Below are 23,446 nucleotides of genomic sequence, written 5' to 3'. Positions count from 1 at the left end.
TTAGGAAATTATCCAAACCTTTTTTAAGCCCCGCTAAGCTAACTGATTTCACCACATTCTCCGGCACCAAATTCCAGAGTTTAATTACACGTTGTGTGAAGAAATTATAAGTAGTAGTAGAAGTATGTCGCTGGAGATGACAGCCTGTCCCTATTCACTGACTGGAGGTTCTAGGATGATTTAGATAGGAGCAAATAACATAAGACCATGCTGCCTGTTCTGCTAGGATGGGGCCTGCAAGTCTCATTTGGAGTGCGCCTAATATAGTCATTTATTTTTCCAGAAGGCTTTCTCCCATCGCAATATGCCAATCTAAACAAAGTTAAAAGTGAACACAAGCTATTATAACCAAAATCTTCTAGATGGTTTGGTAATGCTCAGACTCTTTGGGTCTAATTTATTGGAGACATATTCTGTTTGCTGGTTATAGTAAAAGCATTGCTGGTTTTGGCCCAATATGAGATCTAAGTTATAACTTAAAATTTATTTGCATATGCAAAGGTATGATCAACCAGCTGTTTCCGTGTCCTGAACGCTAGTTCATTGATGCCTCCAATGTGCCGAATTGGCTGCTCTGACTCCCAATTCCCCTCTGCCAGAAGGGCGTCATCTGGAATGGGAAGCCCATTCCAGATTGCCAAGTTATGCAGCATACAGCAGACGGTGAAGATTTTGCACACCTTCTCTGGTGTGAAAGGCAGGGCGCCTTTGGAATTATCAAGGGCTCGAAACCGCGCTTTCAGAAGCCCCAGGGTTTTCTCCATCACTCTGTGTGTGGTCCGGTGGGCCCGGTTGTAAGCATCCTGGCTCTCCTCTCTTGGATGCAAAAAAGGAGTCATGAGCCACGTTTCCAGAGTGTACGCGCTATCACCTGTAGCCAAAAAAGAAATTAAGAAAATGCGCTCTCATCATTAATTCAGTCAGGGAAGACGCACAGTAATATACAGCAGACTCTCAGTTAACCGGCACCCATGGGGATTGGTAGATGCCGGATAAGGAGAAATTAGGTTCTTACCTGCTAATTTACTTTCTTTTAGCTTCTCCAGACCAGTAGAGGTCTCCACCTGCTGGTCATGATTGGATATATACCCATTTGTAAAGATTAACCTCTACTGGTCTGGAGAGTGCTAAAGAAATGCAATTTCAGGTTGCTTGAGAGTTACTATTAAAAATGGGCCTAATACTATACCCCATACCAGACTCTGTATTGACTTGATATTAATACTGAAATATAGAAAATAAAAGCAAATTAAGATCACTTTAAATTACCGATAGAAAACATTTTTTTCGGCATTTTAGATTATTTACATTTCCTACTGTAAAAAATTGCATATATAAAAAATTTTTCTAAAGAATTTTATCTTTTCAAGCTGAATCATGGGATAAACCCTTTTCTGTCCTGATAACAAACTAACTCCCATCTTTCCTTTAAAAAAATGCTAAAGACCTACTTATTTGACAAATTCTTCTGAATGTGATTATAATACACTGCGCTTGACTGGTGTTAACCGTGTTGAACCAAGAGGTTACTGCGGTATAAAAGTGAATTTGTTATGTTATGATCCTTTTGCCCAAATATGCCAAATTTCAATCAACCTTGATACTTCACATGCAGGTTAAACTTCTCTCTATTGTGAAGGTCATTTAAGTTTCGCTTCAGTTCCATCCGCTTATACGAGGATATTTTGTATTTATCCTGTGAATTTTTTTTGTATTATCGCTGTTTTTGTCCCCGTTACCCCCATCATCTAACATGATGTGAGAATATTTACCTATGAGCCAGCCATGGCCGGATCCCTCTGCTCGCATGTACTCTGTTAAGGGACTCTGGTTGAGGATATGGGCGTCATGGCTGCTCCCAGGAAATTTGGCATAGACATTGGTGATTACGTGCTGGTAATCACATGCCACCTGCATGTTCATGCTATGTTGTTGCTTTCTATTCCTATAGACTTCTTCTTCCGTACTTGGCGGGATCAGGGCCACGTGTGTGCAGTCCACAATTGAAAGCACCTTCGGAAAACCACCTATAGCAAAGAATCCAGTGTGAACTGCTCGAACCTCAGTTTCTGTACAAGGGAAATGGACAAAATGATCCACATGCTCCATCATCCCATCCAGAAACTTTTCTAGGCTGCGGGATACAGAGGCTTGACTGATACCAGTTGTGTCTCCTGTCACTCGCTGGAAAGATCCCGTTGATAAGAATCTTAAGGCCGCTAGTACTTTGACCTCTACAGACAGCGTGTAGGGAGTGTCTATGCGAGGTGAGAGATGAGGCCTGAGGAGTGTGCAGAGGTCTCGAATAATGGGAACGCTGAGCCGGAAACGTGAGAGAGACTCACGCTGGAGCAGTTCGTCCAAGCTGAGTCTGGGCTTGAAGACCCTACGTCGAGATGCCCTTGAGCGGTATCGTCCTTCATCCATAATTAGGAGGATCCTCAGGGCAACAGAAGTGCACTGATCTCCTGGATCAATCATCTTCAAAGCAAGATTGAAAATGCTAGTGTCACCTGAAAAGAATTATATTTCTTGTCTAAAAGTAATCCAAATGTTTACAGCTATAAGCGAGAGCTTCCACCGAAGTAACACTAAATACTAGCAGAAAGAGGGCATTATCTTGAATCTCTCCAGCTTGGGTAGATTAAAACATGGCCTGAGTTTGCTGTGTTAAAACAGGGAGAAAGGGAATCTGTGTGCACAGATCAGGAAACAAACTTCTACAGCTACCATCGTCATAGTCGGATTCCTGGATTCATCCATCCGGCTGCATGATGACATGAAGAACCTAAAGGACAAGGAAATCAAAAGTCAAAGTATGACAAACATGAATCTCAAACTAAAAATCATTTCATTTTCAAGCCACATCATTTGTAACCAGTTCAGCTCATAGCTACTCAAGATATTTGTTGACCTATTTCAGATCAGCTGGTAATACCATACCATATCATATAGCTCATTATATCTCACAGTTTTCAATGAGGAATCATTGCGACTTACAATAAAATTAGAATTGCTTATTACATTAGCAATTTGATTCTGGAGAGCGGTTTGGGTAGAGATCGGTCATTATGAGGAGAAAAGATAAGTCTTGAACATTCTTCTGAAGCTGTAATAAGAGAGAACTTGTTGTAAGTATAGGGGTAATCTATTCCAGACTCTGGGGCCCAGGGATTTGAAGGTGGACCCAAATAGATTTTTTTTCAGTTAACATGTTGAACTGAGGGAAGAGATAGCTTAAGACACTGCAGGTTTCTTGCATTACGGAATGAACAAGAAATCTTGATGTCCGATTCTAATCTGCCAGAGTTATCATCATAAATCGCTTTATAGACCGTAATTCATTTGACATTTTGTCAAGATCAACTTAAGAGGTATTTTACTTTCAATTCTCCCAAATAGCAAGAATGCGGTCAAACATTTAAAGAATGTTTTTTTTTTCAATTCAGTTCTCAACAGGGTATTATTGGCTGAACTTCATATCATGCTTGATGTTATGCTTTGGAATGTTTTCTTGCTTTATAGAAGGAATCGTTGTAGCATGCAAGATACCTTTTTCCTCAGTCATTCAGCTACTCTCTGTGAAAGCTGGGTACTCAGATGGATAGTAAAATGTGTTGCAGTTATTTGGATTGATCATTATGAGAGATTTCAGAAAGTCTTACAAACCTGGCTATTTCCTGGAGAGGATTGGCAGGCTGAGGAGGAGATTCATTATGTTATTGGGGGAAGGGGGAAGAAGAATTGAGGAAGGAAACTTAGAACTTACCTGCTAATTTTTTTTTTTCTTTTACTCCCACCAGATCAGTCCAAAACTTGTAGGTGCTGTGTTGATGGACACTATACTCACAAGTTCTGGACTGGTCTGGTGAAAACTCCAAGGCAAAAGCCCGGACAAAATGCCGGGTTTTGAAAAGCAGTCCTGACCCACAGCCATGTTCTTGAAAAGGAGGACCTGTCCGGGGAAATCCGAACCTCTGGTAACCCTATAAATCTGAGTTATTCTTTCCAATAATAATAATAATAATAACAGCTTATATACCGCAATACCGTGAAGTTCTATGCGGTTTACAAAAGATTAAGCAAAGGTACAAATTGACTGACTTCAAGAGGGGAAGAAGAAAGAGAAGTAGTAATAAGACAGGAAATTCATTGTTGAGGAGAAAAGTGATCAAAAGGACAGTGTGCATCACTTTGTATTTGTCCACATTAAATTTCATCAGCCATTTAGACACCCAATCTTCTAATTTCCTAAGGTTTGCCTGGTATTTTTGCATAAATATATGCACATAATTGTGCCTGTAATTACATCATCTTGGATATTCTGATTTAATTAATATTTTGTTATACTGTATTATAAAAATTCAGTAAAAATAATTATTTCAAAAAATAAAATTACTTATCTCAATTTTTTTGCACTCACAGTCCACTAAATAATCCAAGTCTAGGCAGGTATACATAATCAACGCCCCTCCCAAATCCCGCCTACGACCTCTTTTCCACTTCCGGGTTTCCATTTCCGGTAGCTTCCACGCACGTAGCCAGACAGAGGCCAAAATTCTCCCCGCCTCTTTATGCCTTTTAATTCAAGAAACCAATCAGAAAGCGAGAGCCGGAGCAGACCAGAAATCAACTTGGAGCTGTCTCCGCCCCTCGCGTCGCTGTCTTATGGGTTCCCTAGCAACAGATGAGTATGGCTGTAGGAACTCATCATCTTCGCTTCGCCGAGGCGACGTAAATTCAGAGAGAGGCTTGCACCGCATCGCCCTTCCGCTACGGGCGGCCATATTGGGGTTGGCGTAAAGACGTGCTCTGCATTTGATGCTTGCTAATATTATGCCTGCTGCAGCCATATTATGGTTGGTGTAAACCCCTGTTTAGCCTTTGGATACTTCCCAACAGAGCTGTGGACAGTGGAGAGGCCCGAGTGAATCTGGGCATGCTCAGGGGATACTTCCCAACATGCACTTGTGGTGAGACTGTCAGAGGCTGTTTGTCCTCTGCTAGAAGATTTTTTTTTTAATTGATTTAGGGGGGTAATAAATATTCTCTTCATGGTATATCACTGAGATCCTGTGACAGCTGATTCCAAAAAGCATCAGCTCCCTTCTGCCTATCCCTAAAGAATCCCTGCATCTAATCTGCTTCCATCACTCCCAGCACTGAGACCCTGAACCGTCATCCCAGCTGCAGGTGGGAAGTAATGTCTGGTCCAGAGTGTGAGCAGGTAAGGGCAAAGGTGGAGAAGCAAATGATCTGGCTGTAATACCATCCCATCCCTACCCTCTTCCTCTCACCCTCTTCCCTGGGTCTGGATTGCCTTTTCTTATTCTCTTATCCCATCTTAATATATTGGGTCTTTTTTCTTAAAATATCTTCTCTTATACTGTTCTGGTTTCTACTTTGTATTTGCACTTTGCCTTTCAACCCAGTCTTTGGGGCATATTCACAGCCATACAGGCTTTCAGGATATCCACAATGAATATGCATGCACTCTCTCCTTGGTATGCAAATCTATCTCATGCATATTCATTGTGGATATCCTGAAAACCCTGACTAGGGTGTGCCTGAAGGTCTAGGTCAGGGGTGTCCAATGTCGGTCCTCGAGGGCCGCAGTCCAGTCGGGTTTTCAGGATTTCCCCAATGAATATGCATGAGATCTATTTGCATGCACTGCTTTCAATGCATATTCATTGGGGAAATCCTGAAAACCCGACTGGACTGCGGCCCTCGAGGACCGACATTGGACACCCCTGGTCTAGGTTGAGAAGCCCTGTTCTAGAGCAGTGGTTCCCAACCCTGTCCTGGAGGACCACCAGGCCAACCGGGTTTTCAGGTTAGCCCTAATGAATATGCATGAGAGAGATTTGCATATAATGGAAGTGACAGGCATGCAAATCTGCTCCATGCATATTCATTAGGGCTAACCTGAAAACCCGGTTGGCCTGGTGGTCCTCCAGGACAGGGTTGGGAACCACTGTTCTAGAGGGTTGACAACTTCATGTGTTCTGTTGAAGATTTGCTCTTCAACTCTATGCTCTATTGATTGGGGTTTCATTCTGATGCTGCATATACAGTTCTGTTGAACTCCTCCGCTGTTTGTGCTGTTTTAATTTGTCACATGTATACAGCTGTGATGAATACCTGCTCCTCAGCTGTCAAAGCTGTATTTTAATTAGCGCACTTTCTGCTCTCCGGCTGCCTTTACTTTAGTCATGTGGCTGTGAAGATTTGCCTTATGGTTGCCTGTGCTGTATTTGCACTTTACATCTATCGGTGATGTAAGGTTCAGTAGTCTGTGTTACCATGGACTGTGAGCTCAGTTTAAAGAATGCAAAGTGTGTACAAAACATAACTTAAAATTTAGCATACATTTTCAGGAGAGGGCAAAACCCAGATGCTCTGGATCCCATACTTTCCATTGTAAAAATGCAAGCAGAGAGTATCCAGCTTTTATTTATTTGCTTCTTCAGGATGTGTGTGTATGGGGGGGGGGGGGAAGGAAAGGCTGCAGTTTCTCATGGCAGTGGGCTGCTTATGGCTCTTGCCCTAAAAGCAAATCTACAAGATCCAAATAAGATTTCTGGAACCTCTTGATCTGCTTTTAGTTTTCTTCATTGCTAACAAGAAAAAGGGAGAGCCAGAGATCTAATTTAGATCCTCTGGATTTCCTTTTAGACTTGAGGGTTGCATTGATTGGTCATGACCAGTTTTACAGGCCATATATACTGTATTTTCAAATAAAGAAAACAATGTTTAAATAACACTTTTACTCCTGTGTCAGCACACATTTTTTAATGCATTTATAGCTTTATTTAATTTGGCAGAAAGTTTAACCCACAGGTAGGTGTATTAAGAGAAGTACATTTTATTCCGCTGGCCTGTTTGTGGCCTTCTGTTTGTCTCTGACCTCATCTCCTCTTTTTCCCTCCCAGATCACGGTGACATTTAATGACGTGGCAGCTTATTTCTCGGAACAGGAGTGGCAGGCTTTGGAAGAATGGCAGAGGGAGCTTTACAGGGGCGTGATGAAGCAGATTCACAGGGCACTCTTCTCTCTAGGTGAGGGGCGCACTTTCTTGTAATTTTATAATTTTTATATGTAGATTGCGCATTATTCAGAATGCTGCCATTCGACTGATATTTAATCTGAAAAAGTTTGATTCATGTCACCCCTTTGTGCCATGAATTGCCAGTCGAGGCTTGTGTGAAATTTAAATTTGGTTGCATTTGTTATAAGGTATTGTTCGGCCTTGCACCTAATTATCTTGTGGATTCGTTCACATTTGTAAATTCAAAGCACTCTCGACGCACTCATGCTGTATTTACCTTTCCTTCAGTGAAAGGCTGTCAATATTAAAAAAAATATCATCAACATCTTTTGTCGTTTCAAGCTGCAAATGGAATAAAGATTTTAATTCTCTAATAGCGACCTCTTGCTCATATCAGCATTTTAGAAGACAAAGGAAACTCTGGAATGAGAAGGCATAGGATGAAGTTAAGAGGTGATAGGCTCTGGAGTAATCTAAGGAAATACTTTTTTACAGAAAGGGTGGTGGATGCATGGAGCAGTCTCCCGGAAGAGGTGGTGGAGACAGACACTGTATCTGAATTCAAGAGAGCCTGTGGTAGGCATGTGGGATCTCTTGGAGAGAGAAAGAGATAATGGTTATTGTGGATGGGGCATTTGGCCTTTATCTGCCATCATGTTTCTACTGTGTTTCCCCAAAAATAAGACCTACCCCGAAAATAAGCCCTAGCGTCATTTTCAGAAAAATAACCCATGGTCCCAGGATTTGCCAGCAACTGTTCAACCAGCCACCACTGCCACCCCCCTGTGCAGTCGAACCCCTGCTGACCCTCCATCCTTCCTTCCCCGCCGACCGCAAGCGAGCCCTACCTTCAACCGAAGCAGCGTCGGGCCAGCAGCACTCTAAATAGGCTGCTTGGCCTTGTCCATCGGGGATTTCACTCTGCCGCGTTACTGATGGGGAGGGGTGCTAAGGGTTCTGCTGAACAAGGGTTGGGAAGGAGGGAAGGATAGAAGCTGGGCAAGGGTTATGCTACACGAGGGATGGGAGGGAGGGAAGGATAGAAGCTAGCAAGGCTGCACGAGGGATGGGAGGGAAGGATAGAAGCTGGGAAAACTTCTGCTGCACAGGAGGATGGGAGGGAGGAAGGGGAGGAAAAATGCTGCACACGTGGAGGAGAGAAATGAAAGAAGAAGAATTGGGGTGAAGGAGAGGAAGTGAGAGATGGTCCTGTGCATACCCCGAAAATAAGACCTAGTGCCTTTTTTGGGCCCCACTGTCTTATTTTCGGGGAAACACGATATGTTTCTTTCAAAATCCATTTTGTCAGAGAGTACATGGTTTAGAGCAGGACTGTGCCCTCTTCTGATTTCACACATTGAATTTGCCAGCTTCTTATTAATCTGGTGTTCTTAAGTACAGTATCACCATCTTCACAGAGAGTAGTGAAGATCAGTGGCATAGTAAGGGAGAGTGGTGCCCCCTCCCCTCCCCTCTCCCCCTTGTCATGCGCACGCCCTCTTCCCTTTCCCCATACCTTTTTAACTTCTCCAGCATGAGCAGCATGCCCATGTTGGTGTTGGCTCGCCCTTTGATGACATTTCCTATGCATGGATCCCAGAAGTGACGTCAGAGAAAGTGCCGATGCTGACATGGGCAGCAACCTTGTGCCGGGGAAGTAGAAAGGCAAGGAGAACACGCGCATGGCAAGGAGAGGAGCAGGGTAGAGGAGGAGGGGTACCGCCCCTTAGGAAGATCACGCCTGGGGCAACCCCCCCCCCACACACACCCTTTACTAGTCCACTGGTGTAGATACATTCCCAGTTCCCTAGCCCTTGGGATACACTGGTTGAAGTATGGATTCTGAAGAGAGCAGAAATCCTTAAATCTACAGAACGGTAAGTTCGTTTTCAGTTAGAATAAAACAAGTTTTTTTAAGGAACTGTTGAATCCAGTCTGGTGATATTATTAAGCTGTCTGGAATCCGCTGGATAGCCAGCACAACTACATCCATTGTATGCAAATTGTCTCGTGCATATCCTTTATGAGAATCCTAAAAACCTGACTGCCTAGGTGTACCCGCTGTAAGTTTCAAGTTTATTAAAAATTTGATTAATCGCTTATTCAAAATTCTAAGTGATGTACAAAATTAAAATTACAAATTTCAGGGGGACAAAATAAACTACTTAGACTATACACACAGAACATACAAAACAGAAAAGGGAAAAAAGGGGGAAGAAATACAATTATTGAAAGTAAGTAAGACAAAAAAGGAAAAAACAACAGGGAGGGTGAAAGCAGAAGGCTTGAGATAAATCAGAAAATAGAGTTCACTGAAGGATCCTAATCTAGCTTACTAATGGTCAAATGCGTCTTTAAAAAGAAAGCATATGAACTTGCTCTTGAATCTGTCGAGAAGACGCTCCTCCCTTAAATAAATGGGGATGGAATTCCATGTTTGAGGCGCTGGACTTGCTTACCTACTCCTTTTCTTGCCGAATCATTTTCCTGCATCTTTTCTGATTTTGTCTGCAATTAGTCACCCTTATCTTCTTTCTAACTCCTTTCACTCTATCTTATCTATCTCTTATGTTCCACCTGCTTTCTATGGAGATGTTTTAATATGTACTATAAGTAGCTTACTATGCTAGGTGGTGCTTTTATATTTATATATATATATATATATATATATATATATTCTTCTGTTGTAATTGTCTATTGCCTGTGTCTTTATTATTCTTGTTGTACACTGACTTGGGTGAATTTCTTCAAAAAGGCAGTAAATAAATCCTAATAAATAAATAAAACAATAAAATTCAATGGTGTTTTTATAGTACACTAATTTGTTTTGTTTCTCAAATAACATTGCATTTCCTCTACTAGGGTTAGTAAGGGAAGGAAATGGGAGGCAGGGCCAGCATTAGGGAGGAGGGGGGTCAACCAAGGCAACTGCTCTGGGCCCTGGGGCTCCAGAGGGCCGCTGTGGGCCAGGCTGTCCTTCTCTTCTCCCCACCCTGTTTCGATGCCCCTCCCCCACCTCTCCTTTTAAAATGGAAAGGAGTCACCGGCGCAGCAGCGATTCTCTAGCACTGTTTGCGGCTTCTTCGATGCTGTTCCTTTGCCGTGGACCACCCCCCTCTGATTCAACTTTCACTTTCTGCTTGGGCAGACCACGGCAGAGGAGCTGCACAGAATTGCTGCCACGCCTGCGACCCCTTTGCATTATAACAGGTGAGGGGGGGGAGCTTTGGAATGGAGTGGGGAGAAGGGAAGGTCATCCCAGCCCATGATGGCCCCCTGGAGCAACTGATTTTTAAATAAAGGGAGGAATGCTGGATGGAAGGACATGCGGTAGACCCAGAGGTAGGGGGAGAGGAAGGGAATGAGGAGGAAGGGAGGGCATTTGTTTGGGGGGCAGGGAGGAGGAATTGTAGGTCTCCTCCTTAATATCTCTCCCGGGTACCAGCATGTCTAACACTAGCCCTAATGGGAGGCGGGAGGCATGGGTGGACACTTAGTACAGAAATACTGAGTATCATTTTCTGGAACCCCGACTTGAAGCTAATGTTGCATCTTTCTCTTTGCTTAGGTTATTCCATTGCTAATCCGGATGTTTTATTCCGCATTAAGCAAGATGATGAGCCGTATTTCCGGGACCCCTTTGACTCTGAGGGAAGCAACAATATCGGTGGTAAAGATGCAGGTGAGAGAGAGTTAGAGCAAGACAGAGGTTAAAGGAGAGGCAACGGAAAGGGAGAGACATAGAAAAATGATGGCAGATAAAGGCCAAATGGCCCATCCAGTCTGCCCATCCGCAGAAACCATTATCTCTTCCTCTCTCTCTAAGAGATACCACTTGCCTATCCCATGCCTTCTTGAATTCAGACAGTCTCTATCTCTACCACGTCTTTCGGAAGACTGTTCCACGCATCTACCACCCTTTCTATAAAAAATTATTTCCTTAGATTACTCCGGAGCCTATCACCTCTTAACTTTATCCTATGCCCTCTCGTTCCAGAGCTTCCTTTCAAATGAAAGAGAGTTGACTCATGTGCACTTACGCCACATAGGTATTTAAATATCTCCCCTCTCCCGTCTTTCCTCCAAAGTATACAAATTGAGATCTTTAAGTCTGTCCCCAAACACCTTATGACGAAGACCACACACTATTTTAGTAGCCTTCCTCTGGACCAACTCCATCCTTTTTATATCTTTTTGAAGGTGCGGCCTCCAGAATCATACACAGTATTCTAGATGAGGTCTCACCAGACAGAGATATATAAATGATACTGGTGCGGGGGTGTCAGGTGCCCTAGGGGATCCTCCAATCATATGCCTCCTTCAGCTGAATTTCAGGGCCCTAGGCCAGGGTTAGGCAATTCCGGTCCTCGAGAGCCACGGGCAGGTCAGGTTTTCAGGATACCAACAATGAATATGTATGAGATGGATTTGCATGCACTGCCTCCTTGAGATGCAAATCTATCTTGTGCGTATTTATTGTGGATATCCTGAAAACCTGACCTGCCTGTGGCTCTCGAGCACTGGAATTACCTACCCCTGCCCTAGTTCATCTCTCTTCCACCAGGATGGTTCTAATTAAGCTCAATAACCATGGTTATCCCATAGCAATCCTTTAAAAAAACAAAACAAATTGAACATTATAAATATTAAACTTTGCTGCCCTTCAATATACTACCATCCCAGGCAACTGCCTAGTTATGTTTAATGGTTAAGCCACAGCTGCTCACAAGAAAGATTAAATATAATAAAGAGACCTTTGGACAGTCTTGGCATCTTCAGTAAAAAGTCAATAAAAATTATTTGGTTGGATCACTGAATCTGTCCTCTTATAATAGAGGTGTGGGGTCTACCGTGAACCCAGAGCTGCACAGAATGGGAAAGACTCTCAGTGAAAACACACTGTATCCACTAAAACTCCCCTGAGAACAGGCATGGAGCAAAACATTTCCCCTCATTACCATACGGAATAGATATTTTTGTTAGCGTCCCTCCAGACCAGCCTAGACACTTACCAGCAGGTGGGTGGAGATTGAGAACTACAGAATTCTAGTGGAGCCTAGAAAGGCCAGATTCTCAAAACTCACCGTGCATTTAACGATGTTCGCTAAACCGGTTCTAGCCGGTTTAGCATGCAAGTATTTTGCCTGCTGATTCTCGGAACGTGGCCTTTTCTCCCCGTGGCCTTTTCCGAGCTTCCTAGCAGCTTCTGACTCTGCCGGGCAAATGTAGTACAACGAGGTCATTACTGTTAAAATGGTAGTAAAATGGGGGTCTAATATTTAAACGAGCACGCCGGGCGATTCTCCAAACGATGCGCCGGTTTTTAATGATCAAAAATTGCTGGCTGGTTCGAGGCTGCCGGTACTGCGAAAAGCACATCTCAGGCATGTGTATCTGGCTGTGGCTCATGATTAAAAACAAACAAACAACAAAACCCCACACTATTCACATAAATTATAGTAATATAGTAATGGGGGGAAAAGAAATCTCAAAAGCAGGCATCTAGAGCGCATTTATTAAAGGCATGTATTAAAGGCTTGTTGAAAACCTACGATTGCACCTCCCTTCCATCCAATAGTACTTATTTAAGATAAGATAAGATAAAAACAAACCATATCATAAAATCTACATACCATATTTTTCGAACCATAAGATGCACTTTTTCCATCCCCAAAAAGGGGGTGCGTCTTATGGACTGAATATACCACGTGGCCCCCACCCCCGGTACCTTTTTTATGTGGCGATGGTCCAGCGCGGTCTCCTGCTGGACGGCTGCCTCTTTGCAGAGCAATGCACAACGCAGGAGCGCGACCTTTGCGCTTCCTGCCTGGTCCCACGCCGCTCTGTGATTGGCTGCAATCAGTTACTGACTGCAGCCAATCACAGAGCGGTGCGGGACCAGGCAGGAAGCGCAAAGGTTGTGCTCCTGCGTTGTATGTCGCTCTGCAGAGAAACGCAGCCATCCAGCAGGAGACCGCGCTGGACCACCGCTAATTAAAAAGGGTACCAGGGGAGCCATTCTTCGGGTGGCTTCGGGCTGCAGGCTGCTTCTTCGGACTGTTTCGGGCTTTGGGCTGCAGGCTGCTGCGGGCTTCCCAGCACCAGACCACCAGACGCACCTATGTGTAAAGGAGGAAAAACCAAGAAGAAAAAAATTCTGAACCAAATTTTTTTTTTCTTGGTTTTTCTTCCTCTACAGGTGGGTGCGTCTTATGGTCCGAAAAATACGGTAATTAATCAATTTCTTCTCTTCAAATGCCAACTAATAAATCACAAAAATGCAGTAACAAACAGCTGAGTTTTTAATGGTTTTTAAAAACTGGAACCGGTTTACACGCAGTCCCAACTGGCCCACCAGGGCATTCTATGTTTTAAGACCAGCCATGCAGAAAGTCATCGCTTTATAATTTCCCTGCGCTATTGGAATTAATAGCTTTTGATTTTCGGATCGTAAAGATCTATTAGACTTATAAAGTGCCACAACTTGTGGAAAGTACCCTGGTGTTTGATGGTAGTCTGGTGGACCACAGAAACTACTTTATCCCCCACTTTTACAAAACCACAGTAGCGGTTTTTAGCGCAGTCCGGCGCACTGAATGCTCCACGCTGCTCCTATGTGTTCCTATGAGCGTTGGGAGCAATATGGAGCATTCAGCGCGCCACCCTGCACTAAAAAATGTTATTGCGGTTTTGTAAAAGGGGGGGGGGGTTCATTAGGAAGATTTTAAGATTTTAGTTTGTCTTTTATTTTATATCTGTTCTTATTTCTGAGCACGGATTTGTGTGCCTGCTACAAGCTCAGTCCCCTCAATATCCTGATGCAGCCGTGAGGCGAAATGCTGGACATCATCGGCCGGGCTGAGAGCTTGTTTGCTTCACACGCTAAAAGATAAATGATAAAGTTTGTTTGACTTGCTATTCTGAGATTTTGAAAATTAGCTATTCTGAAAATTTGAATTAACAAACAACAGAGGTTTTTCTGCCTATGAAGTTACCAGCCCTCTCTAGTTAGAGGAGGGTTTCCTCCCTGACGGGGTTCAGAGGCTTTTCCTCCATGTTGAGAATCTATTAGCTCTTGTCTATTATTGTTTCATAGCTGGTTTGGATGTTTGATAAGTAGTGGCTTCCCCATTTTTATCTCAATAGCAGGCTATGGACTTTTCCTCCAGGAACTTGTTTTGAAATTTTGCTGCTTCTGAAATCTTGGCTGTGACTGTCAAAGAACTAATGCCAGCACTATCATATTATAATACACATGTAGCCACTAGCAATTTGTCCATTAAATCTGGGTCCGTTAAGTGAGGGCTGACTATATTGATGTGTACAGCCTTTCGCCCCCTTTTCCTGAAGTACTTATCTGTGCGAGTATGCGCAAAGCAGTTTCTGATCTTCCCAGTGCATACACGTATTGCAGTGCATCGCAAATTGTGTGCCTCCTGAGATTTCAGGTGTGCCATGACACACTGGGGAGGAGCAGAGATGCCGGCTGACTGTCTAGACTTGCAGGGATCTCAAAGTCCCTCCTTGAGGGCCGCAATCCAGTCGGGTTTTCAGGATTTCCCCAATGAATATGCATTGAAAGCAGTGCATGCAAATAGATCTCATGCACATTCATTGGGGAAATCCTGAAAACCCGACTGGATTGCGGCCCTCAAGAAGGAACTTTGAGACCCCTGGTCTAGAGGATGTGCCTCTCGAGGCAAGAGGCACGTCCTGTAAGCAATGAGCTGGAGCCAACGCCTCTCCTCTCTGGCCTCTTCCCTGCTGACATCCCCCACCGGCGTCTCAAGGCCCGTCTGGAGGGCCTTCGTGCAAGTGCGGACCTCAACGTGATGATGTCACACATGCACGTAACATCATCACGGTGACGTCTGCGCACTTCAGATGCCTCAAGCCGCAGCCATGTTTAGTGGCTCAAGAAAGTTTGCAGGACACTGACCTATTGGATGCTTGAAAATTGGGTTGATTTTATATATATATGCACAGGCGTGAGTCTGCACTCAGGCGTGTTAGTGACACTCTGATTGTCGCCCCAAGGTTACCCCTTCATCCGACCTGATGTTCTGTTCAGGATTAAGCAAGAAGAAATGGAGGAGGCGTATTACTGGGATCCTCAGGAGCCAGAAGGAGGAGATGAGACTTTTTGTACCAGCGCAGGTAAGATTTTATAGAGACAGAGTGGTGTGGAGTGGGCAATATCAATGTCTGATATTATTTTATGTTAAACTGCCGTGATGTGCCTAAAAAATGATAGAATACCACATTAATAAATACAGTACAGCTCAAAATTTGTGTTCGGCCTTGTTTCAGTGTTAGCATTTTTTTCACCCACTCGGTTGTAAAAGACTTTTTAGGCACTCGGGGTTCAATTCTACAACTGGTGTCACAGTTTAGGCCAAGGGTGGGGAATGAGGGCCGCAATCCAGTCGGGTTTTCAGGATTCTCCCAATGAATAAGCATGATAACTATTTGCATACAATGGAGGCAGTGCACGCAAATGGATCTCGTGCATATTTGTTGGGGAAATCCTGAAAACCCGACTGGATTGCGGCCCTCATTCCCTTCCCCTGGTTTCGGTGCTTCACATGCAGCACATTGAGGCCCTGAGTCTCAAAACTGCGCCATAAGTTAGGTGGTGATAAACGGCGTGGTAATTAAATTAATTAATTAAAAACAAAAGTAGGCGCGGTTTGCGCTGGAAGTCGACGTAAACGCCAGTAGGCAGCTCTTTAGATGCGATTCTCGTCACAGGTAAGCACTGTAAATTTAGGCCTGTGAAACCCTGGCCTACATTTCTGGCGCCTACTTTTGACATGGCCACGATTTTGTGAATCCAGCCCCGAGTGCTAATTCTATAATTACATCTGGGCTCTAAGATTATGTTACAGAATCCCAGCATAAATTGGCATCTCTGTGTGCCTGTGTTAGGTCAATAGCAGACATTTTATTTACTTGTTTATTGGGATTTATTAACCGCCTTTATGAAGAGATTCCCCCAAGTACAATTCAACATAAAACTTTCAATTTTGTTAACAGCATTAACAGTAGTAAAAAGGCCAAATGTAAACAAAAATCAGCAAACTGAAACGTAATAACAGGACTACCATGAATAGGGTGACCAGGTTACCCATTCCAGAAGGGAAGATTTTTGGCCAGTCTTGGTTTTAAAATAACATCCCTAAGCAGTGTGGGATTTGTAGTCCATGATTCTACCCATTGAAATCAGTGCTGCAGGTCCCATAATGCACCAGGATGAGGTTGCAGAAATCTAGGACTGGCCTTCTGGAATGGGTAACCTGGTCACCCTAACCATGAAATAGTTTCAAAAGTATCCTTATATCAGCACTGAAATTCAAATAAGTGCGATATAATACAGTGTGGACATAATGCTTAATAAACACCTAATAAGCACACATCAGAACTAACACAGATGTGCCGCTAATGCTTTTCTACAATACAACTTATTCTGTAGCCGAGGGGCCAAGTGCAGATATTAGATGGGGACAAGATGGGAGGTGCAGAGTCTGATGGGATAAGCAGATGGGAGGCTAAACTCAAGTCAAGTTGTTTATACAGTTAAACAAGATATGTTTAAATATATTTATTAAAGTTTTCAAAAAATGTGCCAGTAAACAACACGGAAACTACAAAAAGAATTCTCAGAATTGTGCACAAAATATTGCTTTACCCCAGCCTACCCTTCCACCACCCCCTAGTCCCACAGACCCCCACATCATCTACATGTCATGAGCAACGAAAACAGAGAAGAGAAAATCATAAGTTCAAAAGTCTACCACGGGCATGAGGAGTAAGGTCCTTCCAAAAATGTTCCCAAATAGTACAAAAGTGACGACCTAAATTAAAATCCAGGTCACCGACATGCCTGCGCTCCAGGGAAGCATGTACTATCATCAGCGATCTCCATTGGGCAAAAGTTGGTGGTTCCACAGACAACCAGTTAGCTAAAATTGCTTTCTTACCAAGGAGCATCACCCTGGCAATAAACGCTGACATTCCTTTGGGTTTCAGTGGTGTAATGATATAATGTCCAAAAAGTGCTCGCAGGACAGGAGTCCAATGCTGGCCCCACAAGGATGTAACATAGTGACCCAATCGTTGCCAAAAACGAGAAATATGCAGACAAGACCAAAACATATGTCCCAGAGAGGCATAGGCTCCACTACATTTAGGGCAAGTATGAACTAGAGTGATAACCATCCGATATGCTCGAATGGGAGGTATAAAAAGACGTACAGTTAAACAAGATATAAGGAACTGATTTAGTTATAGTAAGCTAGTCTAGGTGCGGAATGAGTGTATAGTCGATCACCCTATGGATTAAAGGTTTGGGAGAATTGCCAGGCTTTCGCCTACTTCCTGAAGTAGAGTTAGATGTAGCCCTTCTGGGAGTAAATTCCAGAGCATGGAGGTTCCTCCTAAGACATGAATCTACGCCAGGGGTAGGGAACTCTGGTCCTCGAGAGCCGGGTTTTCAGGATTTCCCCAATGAATATGCATTGAAAGCAGTGCATGCAAATAGATCTCCTGCAGATTCATTGGGGAAATCCTGAAAACCTGACTGGATTACGGCTCTCGAGGACCGGAGTTCCCTACCCCTGATCTACGCACTTAAATATGCCACTTTAGCGCATAACTTACTATTCTCCTCTTTTACTAAGGCATGCTAGCTGATTTAGCACACGCTAACACGCCCATTATATTCTACGGACGCGTTAGCATTTGGCACGTGCTAAATCGGTTAGCACGCCTTAGTAAAAGGACCCCTATATGTTGTAAGCTCCATTCATAAATGTTGGTCCCGCCCATGCTTCTCCACTGCGAACACCCCGTCGCAGTTCAGCAAGTTGCTTGCATCACTTGCAGAAGAGCGCCGAATGCAAACCTAGTGCTTCTGACGTGATGTCTTCTGCTAATTTGGAATTGGATGGTACGGGGAGGAGGTTTCCTATGATTCTGTTAGTTTTCAGCAGATCTCTATTCTATTGGGAGATCAGATAGTTATTTGGTAAGGTGGTCCTGGATGACAGATTTTTACTGTACAGGCACAAATTGTTAGTTATTCAGCCTGCCTTTGACATGCTAAAAGCAGGGCTATAGAGTCAGAGTTGGTTAAAAAATGTACTGACCCCAATTCCAGCTTCAAAATAAAAACTTACAGCATTATAATCTCTAATCAGAAAATAATGGATATATATTGAAGAACTAAGGCTGGTATTGGGCAGACTTGCATGGTCTGTGTCCCGTATATTGCCTTTCAGTTGAGGATGAGCTGGGGAGGGCTTCGACTGCTGGGATGGTTTAGATAGGCTGGAGTGAGCTTCGATGAAGGCTCCAGTAGTTGGAACCTAAGCACGGTACTGGGCAGACCTCCAGGTCTCTGTCCCATAAATATCTAAGAAAAAAGACAATTTATAACGTGTGTAGGAAAACAGGGAAGCACGGTGAGGACTGGCCTACAGAGTATCCAAGGGTGTATCTTCTGTCATTTACCCCTCCTTTACAAAGCCGCACTAGCATTTTTTAGCGCCTGCCACCAAGGTAACAGATCCGATGCTCATAGAATTCCTATGAGTGTCCGAGCTGTTACCTCCATGGCCGGCGCTAAAAACGCTCGTGGGGCTTTGTAAAGGAGGGGGTTAGAGTATGACGGCAGAAAAGGGCCGTCGGCCCAACGAGTCTGCCCACTCGAAGAACCCTCCCTCAACAAGAACCCTCCCTCTTGAGAATTTCCCGGAGCGAACCCACTCCAAGAACCCTTTCTCATCGAGAACCCTCTTTTTTAAGCATTTCCCTGGGGTTAGTATGGTAAATTTATCATTATATACTTTTTTAAGGTCAAACCATCTTTATTATCTTTAACAAATTAACCCAAAGCGTGTAGAACTGTGTAAAGCTGCTGCCAGGCAGTGAGACTATTGGATTCGCATTTTCCCCTGATGGGGGCCCTTGTTGGGAACTTGCTCATGTTTGAAGTAATGCCTCCAGCCTTCACATACCCCACCCTCTTTACAAAAGCGTAGCGCGGTTTTTAGTGCTGGCCACGGCGGTAACAGCTCCTACACTCATAGGAATTCTATGAGTTTGGGAGCTGTTACTGCCACAGCTAGCACTAAAAACCGCGGTAAGCTTTTGCTACAATAATTTAACAAGTTTATTAAAATTTGTTATCCCGCCTTATCTGTAATCAAAGCGGTTTTACATGATAAAAATTATAAAATGCAGGGAGTAAATAAACATCAAATTCATTACATCAAAGAAACATCAAGAGACAAACTTTCTTGACTGACATGACTAGCCAAACCGAAACAAACTGGCACGTGAGGAAAAGGGGAAGAACTGCAATCAATGATAGGAAAGAACAAAAATAGGAAAAAACGAAAGTCAAATCAAAGTGGTGTACAATAAATAAAAACAGCGGGCTATATTTAAAATAAAAACATAACAAGGGGAATGTACACAGACAAATTAACCAAAGTAAACACAAGAGGACGAAAAGGACAGGAAAGGTTTACAATATCTTAAGGGAAAAACAAGCAGGAGAGGAACAAGAGGGCAAGATGTGGAAAAAAATAAAAAGAAAGAAAAGTAAAGATTAACGAAGATACTGACTACTTGGTTACAAGTAGTGTGAAAAAGTTACAAGGAAATTAACCACCTAGTCAGAATCGTTGAGAATAAGTTGCAAAGATAATGACGCCCTAGACACAAGTCATGACAAAAAGTTGCGGGGGGGTGGGGGGGAGGGGGGCATTAATCAGCAAAGAGATTCCTGCACCAGAAAGGAAAGCCAGAGAAAACAAAAAAAAAAAACTCTGTGGAGTGACGATGTTCCTAAATGGACTTTATTTGAAAGTGTACACTGAAATCATCCACATAAAATAATTCCATTCACATAAAAATAAAAATAAATTCATCCACATAAAAATAGGTTATCCACATAAAAGCCTTAAAGGACCTAGTCCGCTAGGGATACAGGACCCAACACGGTCCGCGTTTCGACAAAAAGTCTTCTTCAGGAGTCTCTGGGGGTCCTATAAAGGTGCAAGCAGTGTCTCACTTCCGGCTCACCACACAATTGTTTCCCACGTACTCACCTTTATAGGACCCCCAGGGACCCCTGAAGAAGACTTTTTGTCGAAACGCGGACTGTGTTAGGTCCTGTATCCCTAGCGGACTAGGTCCTTTAAGGCTCTTATGTGGATGATTTATTTTTATGTGGATGGAATTATTTTATGTGGATGATTTCAGTGTACCTTTGGAACTTTGACACTTTCAAATAAAGTCCATTTAGGAACATCGTCACTCCACAGAGGTTTTTTTTTTTTGTTTTCTCTGGATTTTCTTCTTTGTGGATATTTTGGGGTCAGTTCCTTTTGTTTTTTGCCAGAAAGGAAAGCACAAGTTAGGTGATTTTTCTTAAACTGACTCTTGTTATAAGTTAAAAGGTTTTTAGAGCATGATTTTTGATCATTTAAAAGTATCACTTATGATAGCGGTTTTCTAAGGTAATTAATAAACCTTGGATAGAGATGTAACTTCGCAGAGGTATTTTTCTCCACTTGTTTACTGAGAATTTGTTTTAATTTCAGGATATCTGGGAGGGGGGAAGGGTTTCTAATATGTAATCACAGATTGGATAACCTAGAATTATTAAAAGTATATTTTCATACATATATCAATGTAGCAGAATACAAAAATGTGACTTAATAAAGAAGTTAGCAAGAAAAAAAATATCAGAAACAAACCCCCCTCTTCTACAAAGCCACGCTAGCAACAGCCCTGAAGCCCTTTAAATCTCTATGGGCTTCGGGGCCGTTCCAGCGTGGCTTTGTAGAAGAGGAGGAAAGTACTGTAGTTGTTTTACAGTGTCCCACAAACTTTTTGGCCGGTGGCACACTAAACCCAGTGCCCTGGCCAGAAGGCAACCAGAAGTGCGTGGATGTCAACACAATGTGTGTGATGTCATCACGTCGACATCCGGGCATGCGCGGAGGCCCTGTTACTTCGGTGGGGGGATCCTGGAGGAGGGGAGGTATGGGGAGAGGAAGAGAGACGCCGGCTGACTGCCTACAAGACATGCCTCTCACCGCGAGGGGTCCAGTACAAAAAGGATTAAAGGACCCTCTGTTAGGCTTGTTATATACTTGTTATATATTTTCTGTATATGTTATATATGTTTTATAGTCATAGTTTCAATAAATTGGTTATCCTTGAGGTTGATTGATCGTGTCCCTTCCCTACTCCTTTTTTTTGTCTATATCAATACACGTGGGGTTGTTTTTTCCTTTTTTGTTGTGGGGTCATGGACTCGTTGACATTTTCTTTCATTACTCCAGCAGGGGAACTGGTGGCCAACAAGTGGGAGAAGGGAAAATACCTGGAAGAATGCATTGAAAAACTGAAACTTCAGGAAACCTTGCCCAGAAAAGCCGTGGAAAACCTTTTTCAAGACCCCGAGCAACCCCGTGGTTTTAAGAGGCAGCGCAAAGCGATGTCTCACCTGTCAACCCCTTCGGAGCCCCAGGCAGATCTGTCCAGCGAGAGCGACGGAGGTTTCACCGTCCCTACAGGTCCAGTCTCGGATGAGGGCGTCTGCGAGGGCGAGGAACCAGAGATGAAGGTGGAATCTGGGAATAGCTCCGATTCAAATCCCACTCCGAAGCTGCAGAAAGCGAAACCGTACAAGTGCGATCAGTGTGAGAAGCGCTACATTAAAAGTTCACACTTAAAAGTGCATCAGAGAAGCCACACGGGGGAGAAGCCATACACATGTGGTGTCTGCGGGAAGAGCTTCAGCCATCGTGAGACTATTGTGGTCCATCAGAGGACTCACACGGGGGAGAGACCCTACAAATGCACGGAATGTGAGAAAAGGTTTTTGAAAAGTTCTGATCTGAAAATTCACCTCCGGATCCACAACGGAGAGAAACCTTTCTCCTGTACTCAGTGTGACCGGACCTTCAACCACAGGGGAGATCTGAACAAACACCAGCGGATGCACACGGGGGAGAGACCATTCCAGTGTACATTGTGTGGGAAGACCTTCAGTCAGAAGGGCAACCTTTTGCTACACCAGCGGACTCACACAGAGGAGAGGCGCTTTGCCTGCACGTTGTGCGAGAAAAGGTTCAAGCAAAAGACAGAGCTGGCCAAGCACCTGAAGATTCACAGCGGGGTAAAACCATTCAAGTGCGAGGAATGTGGGAAAAGCTTTAACCGGAATCAGAATCTTTTAAGACACCTGAAAGTACACCTGGGAAAATACGAAAGAAATGCTGATGGCTGCTTTGTTGGTGTCGCTTTCAATTAACGGTAGTCAGAACGTTTCCAGTCTGGATATGGCCTACCACAGGCTTAAGACCTAAAAAAAAATTAGTTCCAGATCATTCCTTGTTCTTCTGGAACATTTAGCCGTAGCCCTGTATTTAAAATAATGTGTATAACTCCTAATTTGACAGCTATAGTTCTTTTTTCTTGTCAGCTAATAGGACTCCAGACCTCAGAATTCATTGCAATAGGAGTTGTGAGAATCCAGGCTCAAGGTATTCAATCAAACTGTGTCCAGTAGGATAGGCTAGGCCCCGCTGCTTCTTTGAATTCTTTAGACCTGCTTTCCCTAGGCAATTTTAGAAGTAGAAATTCACACATGCAGTCGGAATCCTAGACAGCAAAGCCTTGATTTAAACATCCAAAATCTCTGATTATAGTTTAGGTCAGTACTTCCCAATCTTTTTTGGGCCGTGACCCTATGGCCATGGCTTCAGCAATCTGGTGACCGTGCCAAGATACATCAGAATGACTAGCCCATTTAGTTCTGGGGCAGGTTGTGACCCCAAGCACACCGTGTGTGGCCGCATTTGATGGTCGGGACCCACAGTTTGGGAAGCCCTGGTTTAGGTACTTGTTGGATTTTCGCACCTGCTGAACACAGCTCCCAGAACACAGAGGAACAGTCCTTAGAAACAATAACTGTGACCCTTTAAGGACCAGGACACTTTTTGTTCCCAGCTTCAGTTGCAATCAACCTGACCAGGAAAATGTTGGAGGTGGAGTGGGAAGAACAGAATGCTGTAAAATGATAGAAGGGAGCAGAATACCTGACTAGGAAAATATTGGGGGTGGGAAGAGCCGAATTCTGGAAGATACTGGAAGGAAGTGGTATACCAAGTCCTGTCAAAAGGCAAACCTGGACAGCAAAAATGAATTTAGGCCTGCAGCAGAAGCCTCAAGATTTAAGGAGCTGAAGATGTATTCCCTGTACAGATCCATGGTGAGACCTCATCTTGAATATTGTGTTCAATTCTGGAGACCACGTTATCAAAAAGATGTGCAGAGAATCGAGTCGGTTCAGCGAATGACCACCAGGATGGTCT

General features: G+C 43.6%; 2 protein-coding genes across 7 annotated transcripts; one reads left to right on the top strand and one right to left on the bottom strand.

Annotated features, from left to right (window-relative positions):
- Nucleotides 1-4,551, bottom strand: LOC117368329 (putative nuclease HARBI1). Of its 3 annotated transcripts, XM_033961888.1 has the most exons (5): nt 4,424-4,495; nt 3,001-3,109; nt 2,731-2,788; nt 1,773-2,481; nt 1-871 (listed from the first exon to the last, which is right to left on the bottom strand). In XM_033961888.1, exons 3-5 carry the CDS (start codon nt 2,779-2,781, stop codon nt 477-479), a joined length of 1,155 nt encoding a protein of 384 aa, XP_033817779.1. In that variant the 5' UTR covers nt 2,782-2,788; nt 3,001-3,109; nt 4,424-4,495; the 3' UTR covers nt 1-476. The 3 variants fall into 3 exon arrangements, with proteins under 3 accessions (XP_033817779.1, XP_033817780.1, XP_033817778.1); XM_033961889.1 differs by lacking the exon at nt 3,001-3,109 and having other exon boundaries at nt 4,424-4,551; XM_033961887.1 differs by having other exon boundaries at nt 2,731-3,109.
- On the top strand, nt 4,536-23,446 carry LOC117368326 (zinc finger protein 501-like). Of its 4 annotated transcripts, none has more exons than XM_033961876.1 (5): nt 4,537-5,227; nt 6,936-7,062; nt 10,621-10,734; nt 15,090-15,209; nt 21,410-23,446. In XM_033961876.1, exons 1-5 carry the CDS (start codon nt 5,204-5,206, stop codon nt 22,381-22,383), a joined length of 1,359 nt encoding a protein of 452 aa, XP_033817767.1. In that variant the 5' UTR covers nt 4,537-5,203; the 3' UTR covers nt 22,384-23,446. The 4 variants fall into 4 exon arrangements, with proteins under 4 accessions (XP_033817768.1, XP_033817767.1, XP_033817770.1 ...); XM_033961879.1 differs by lacking the exon at nt 4,537-5,227 and adding an exon at nt 5,989-6,281; XM_033961878.1 differs by lacking the exon at nt 4,537-5,227 and adding an exon at nt 5,989-6,338.

The sequence above is a fragment of the Geotrypetes seraphini genome, chromosome 10 (assembly GCF_902459505.1).
Source record: "Geotrypetes seraphini chromosome 10, aGeoSer1.1, whole genome shotgun sequence".
Lineage (NCBI taxonomy): Eukaryota > Metazoa > Chordata > Amphibia > Gymnophiona > Dermophiidae > Geotrypetes > Geotrypetes seraphini.
This window is presented reverse-complemented; position numbering and strand designations above follow the sequence as displayed.

Excerpts from the sequence above, each read along its gene's own strand:
- LOC117368329 (XM_033961889.1), bottom strand. The coding sequence starts at position 2,781 with ATGTCATCATGCAGCCGGATGGATGAATCCAGGAATCCGACTATGACG. Across the intron at positions 2,482-2,730 it reads GGAATCCGACTATGACGATG|ATGATTGATCCAGGAGATCA; the intron begins GTAGCTGTAGAA and ends CTTGCTTTGAAG. Across the intron at positions 872-1,772 it reads CGGCCATGGCTGGCTCATAG|GTGATAGCGCGTACACTCTG; the intron begins GTAAATATTCTC and ends TTTTGGCTACAG.
- LOC117368326 (XM_033961876.1), top strand. The coding sequence starts at position 5,204 with ATGTCTGGTCCAGAGTGTGAGCAG. Across the intron at positions 5,228-6,935 it reads CTGGTCCAGAGTGTGAGCAG|ATCACGGTGACATTTAATGA; the intron begins GTAAGGGCAAAG and ends TTTCCCTCCCAG. Across the intron at positions 7,063-10,620 it reads CAGGGCACTCTTCTCTCTAG|GTTATTCCATTGCTAATCCG; the intron begins GTGAGGGGCGCA and ends CTCTTTGCTTAG.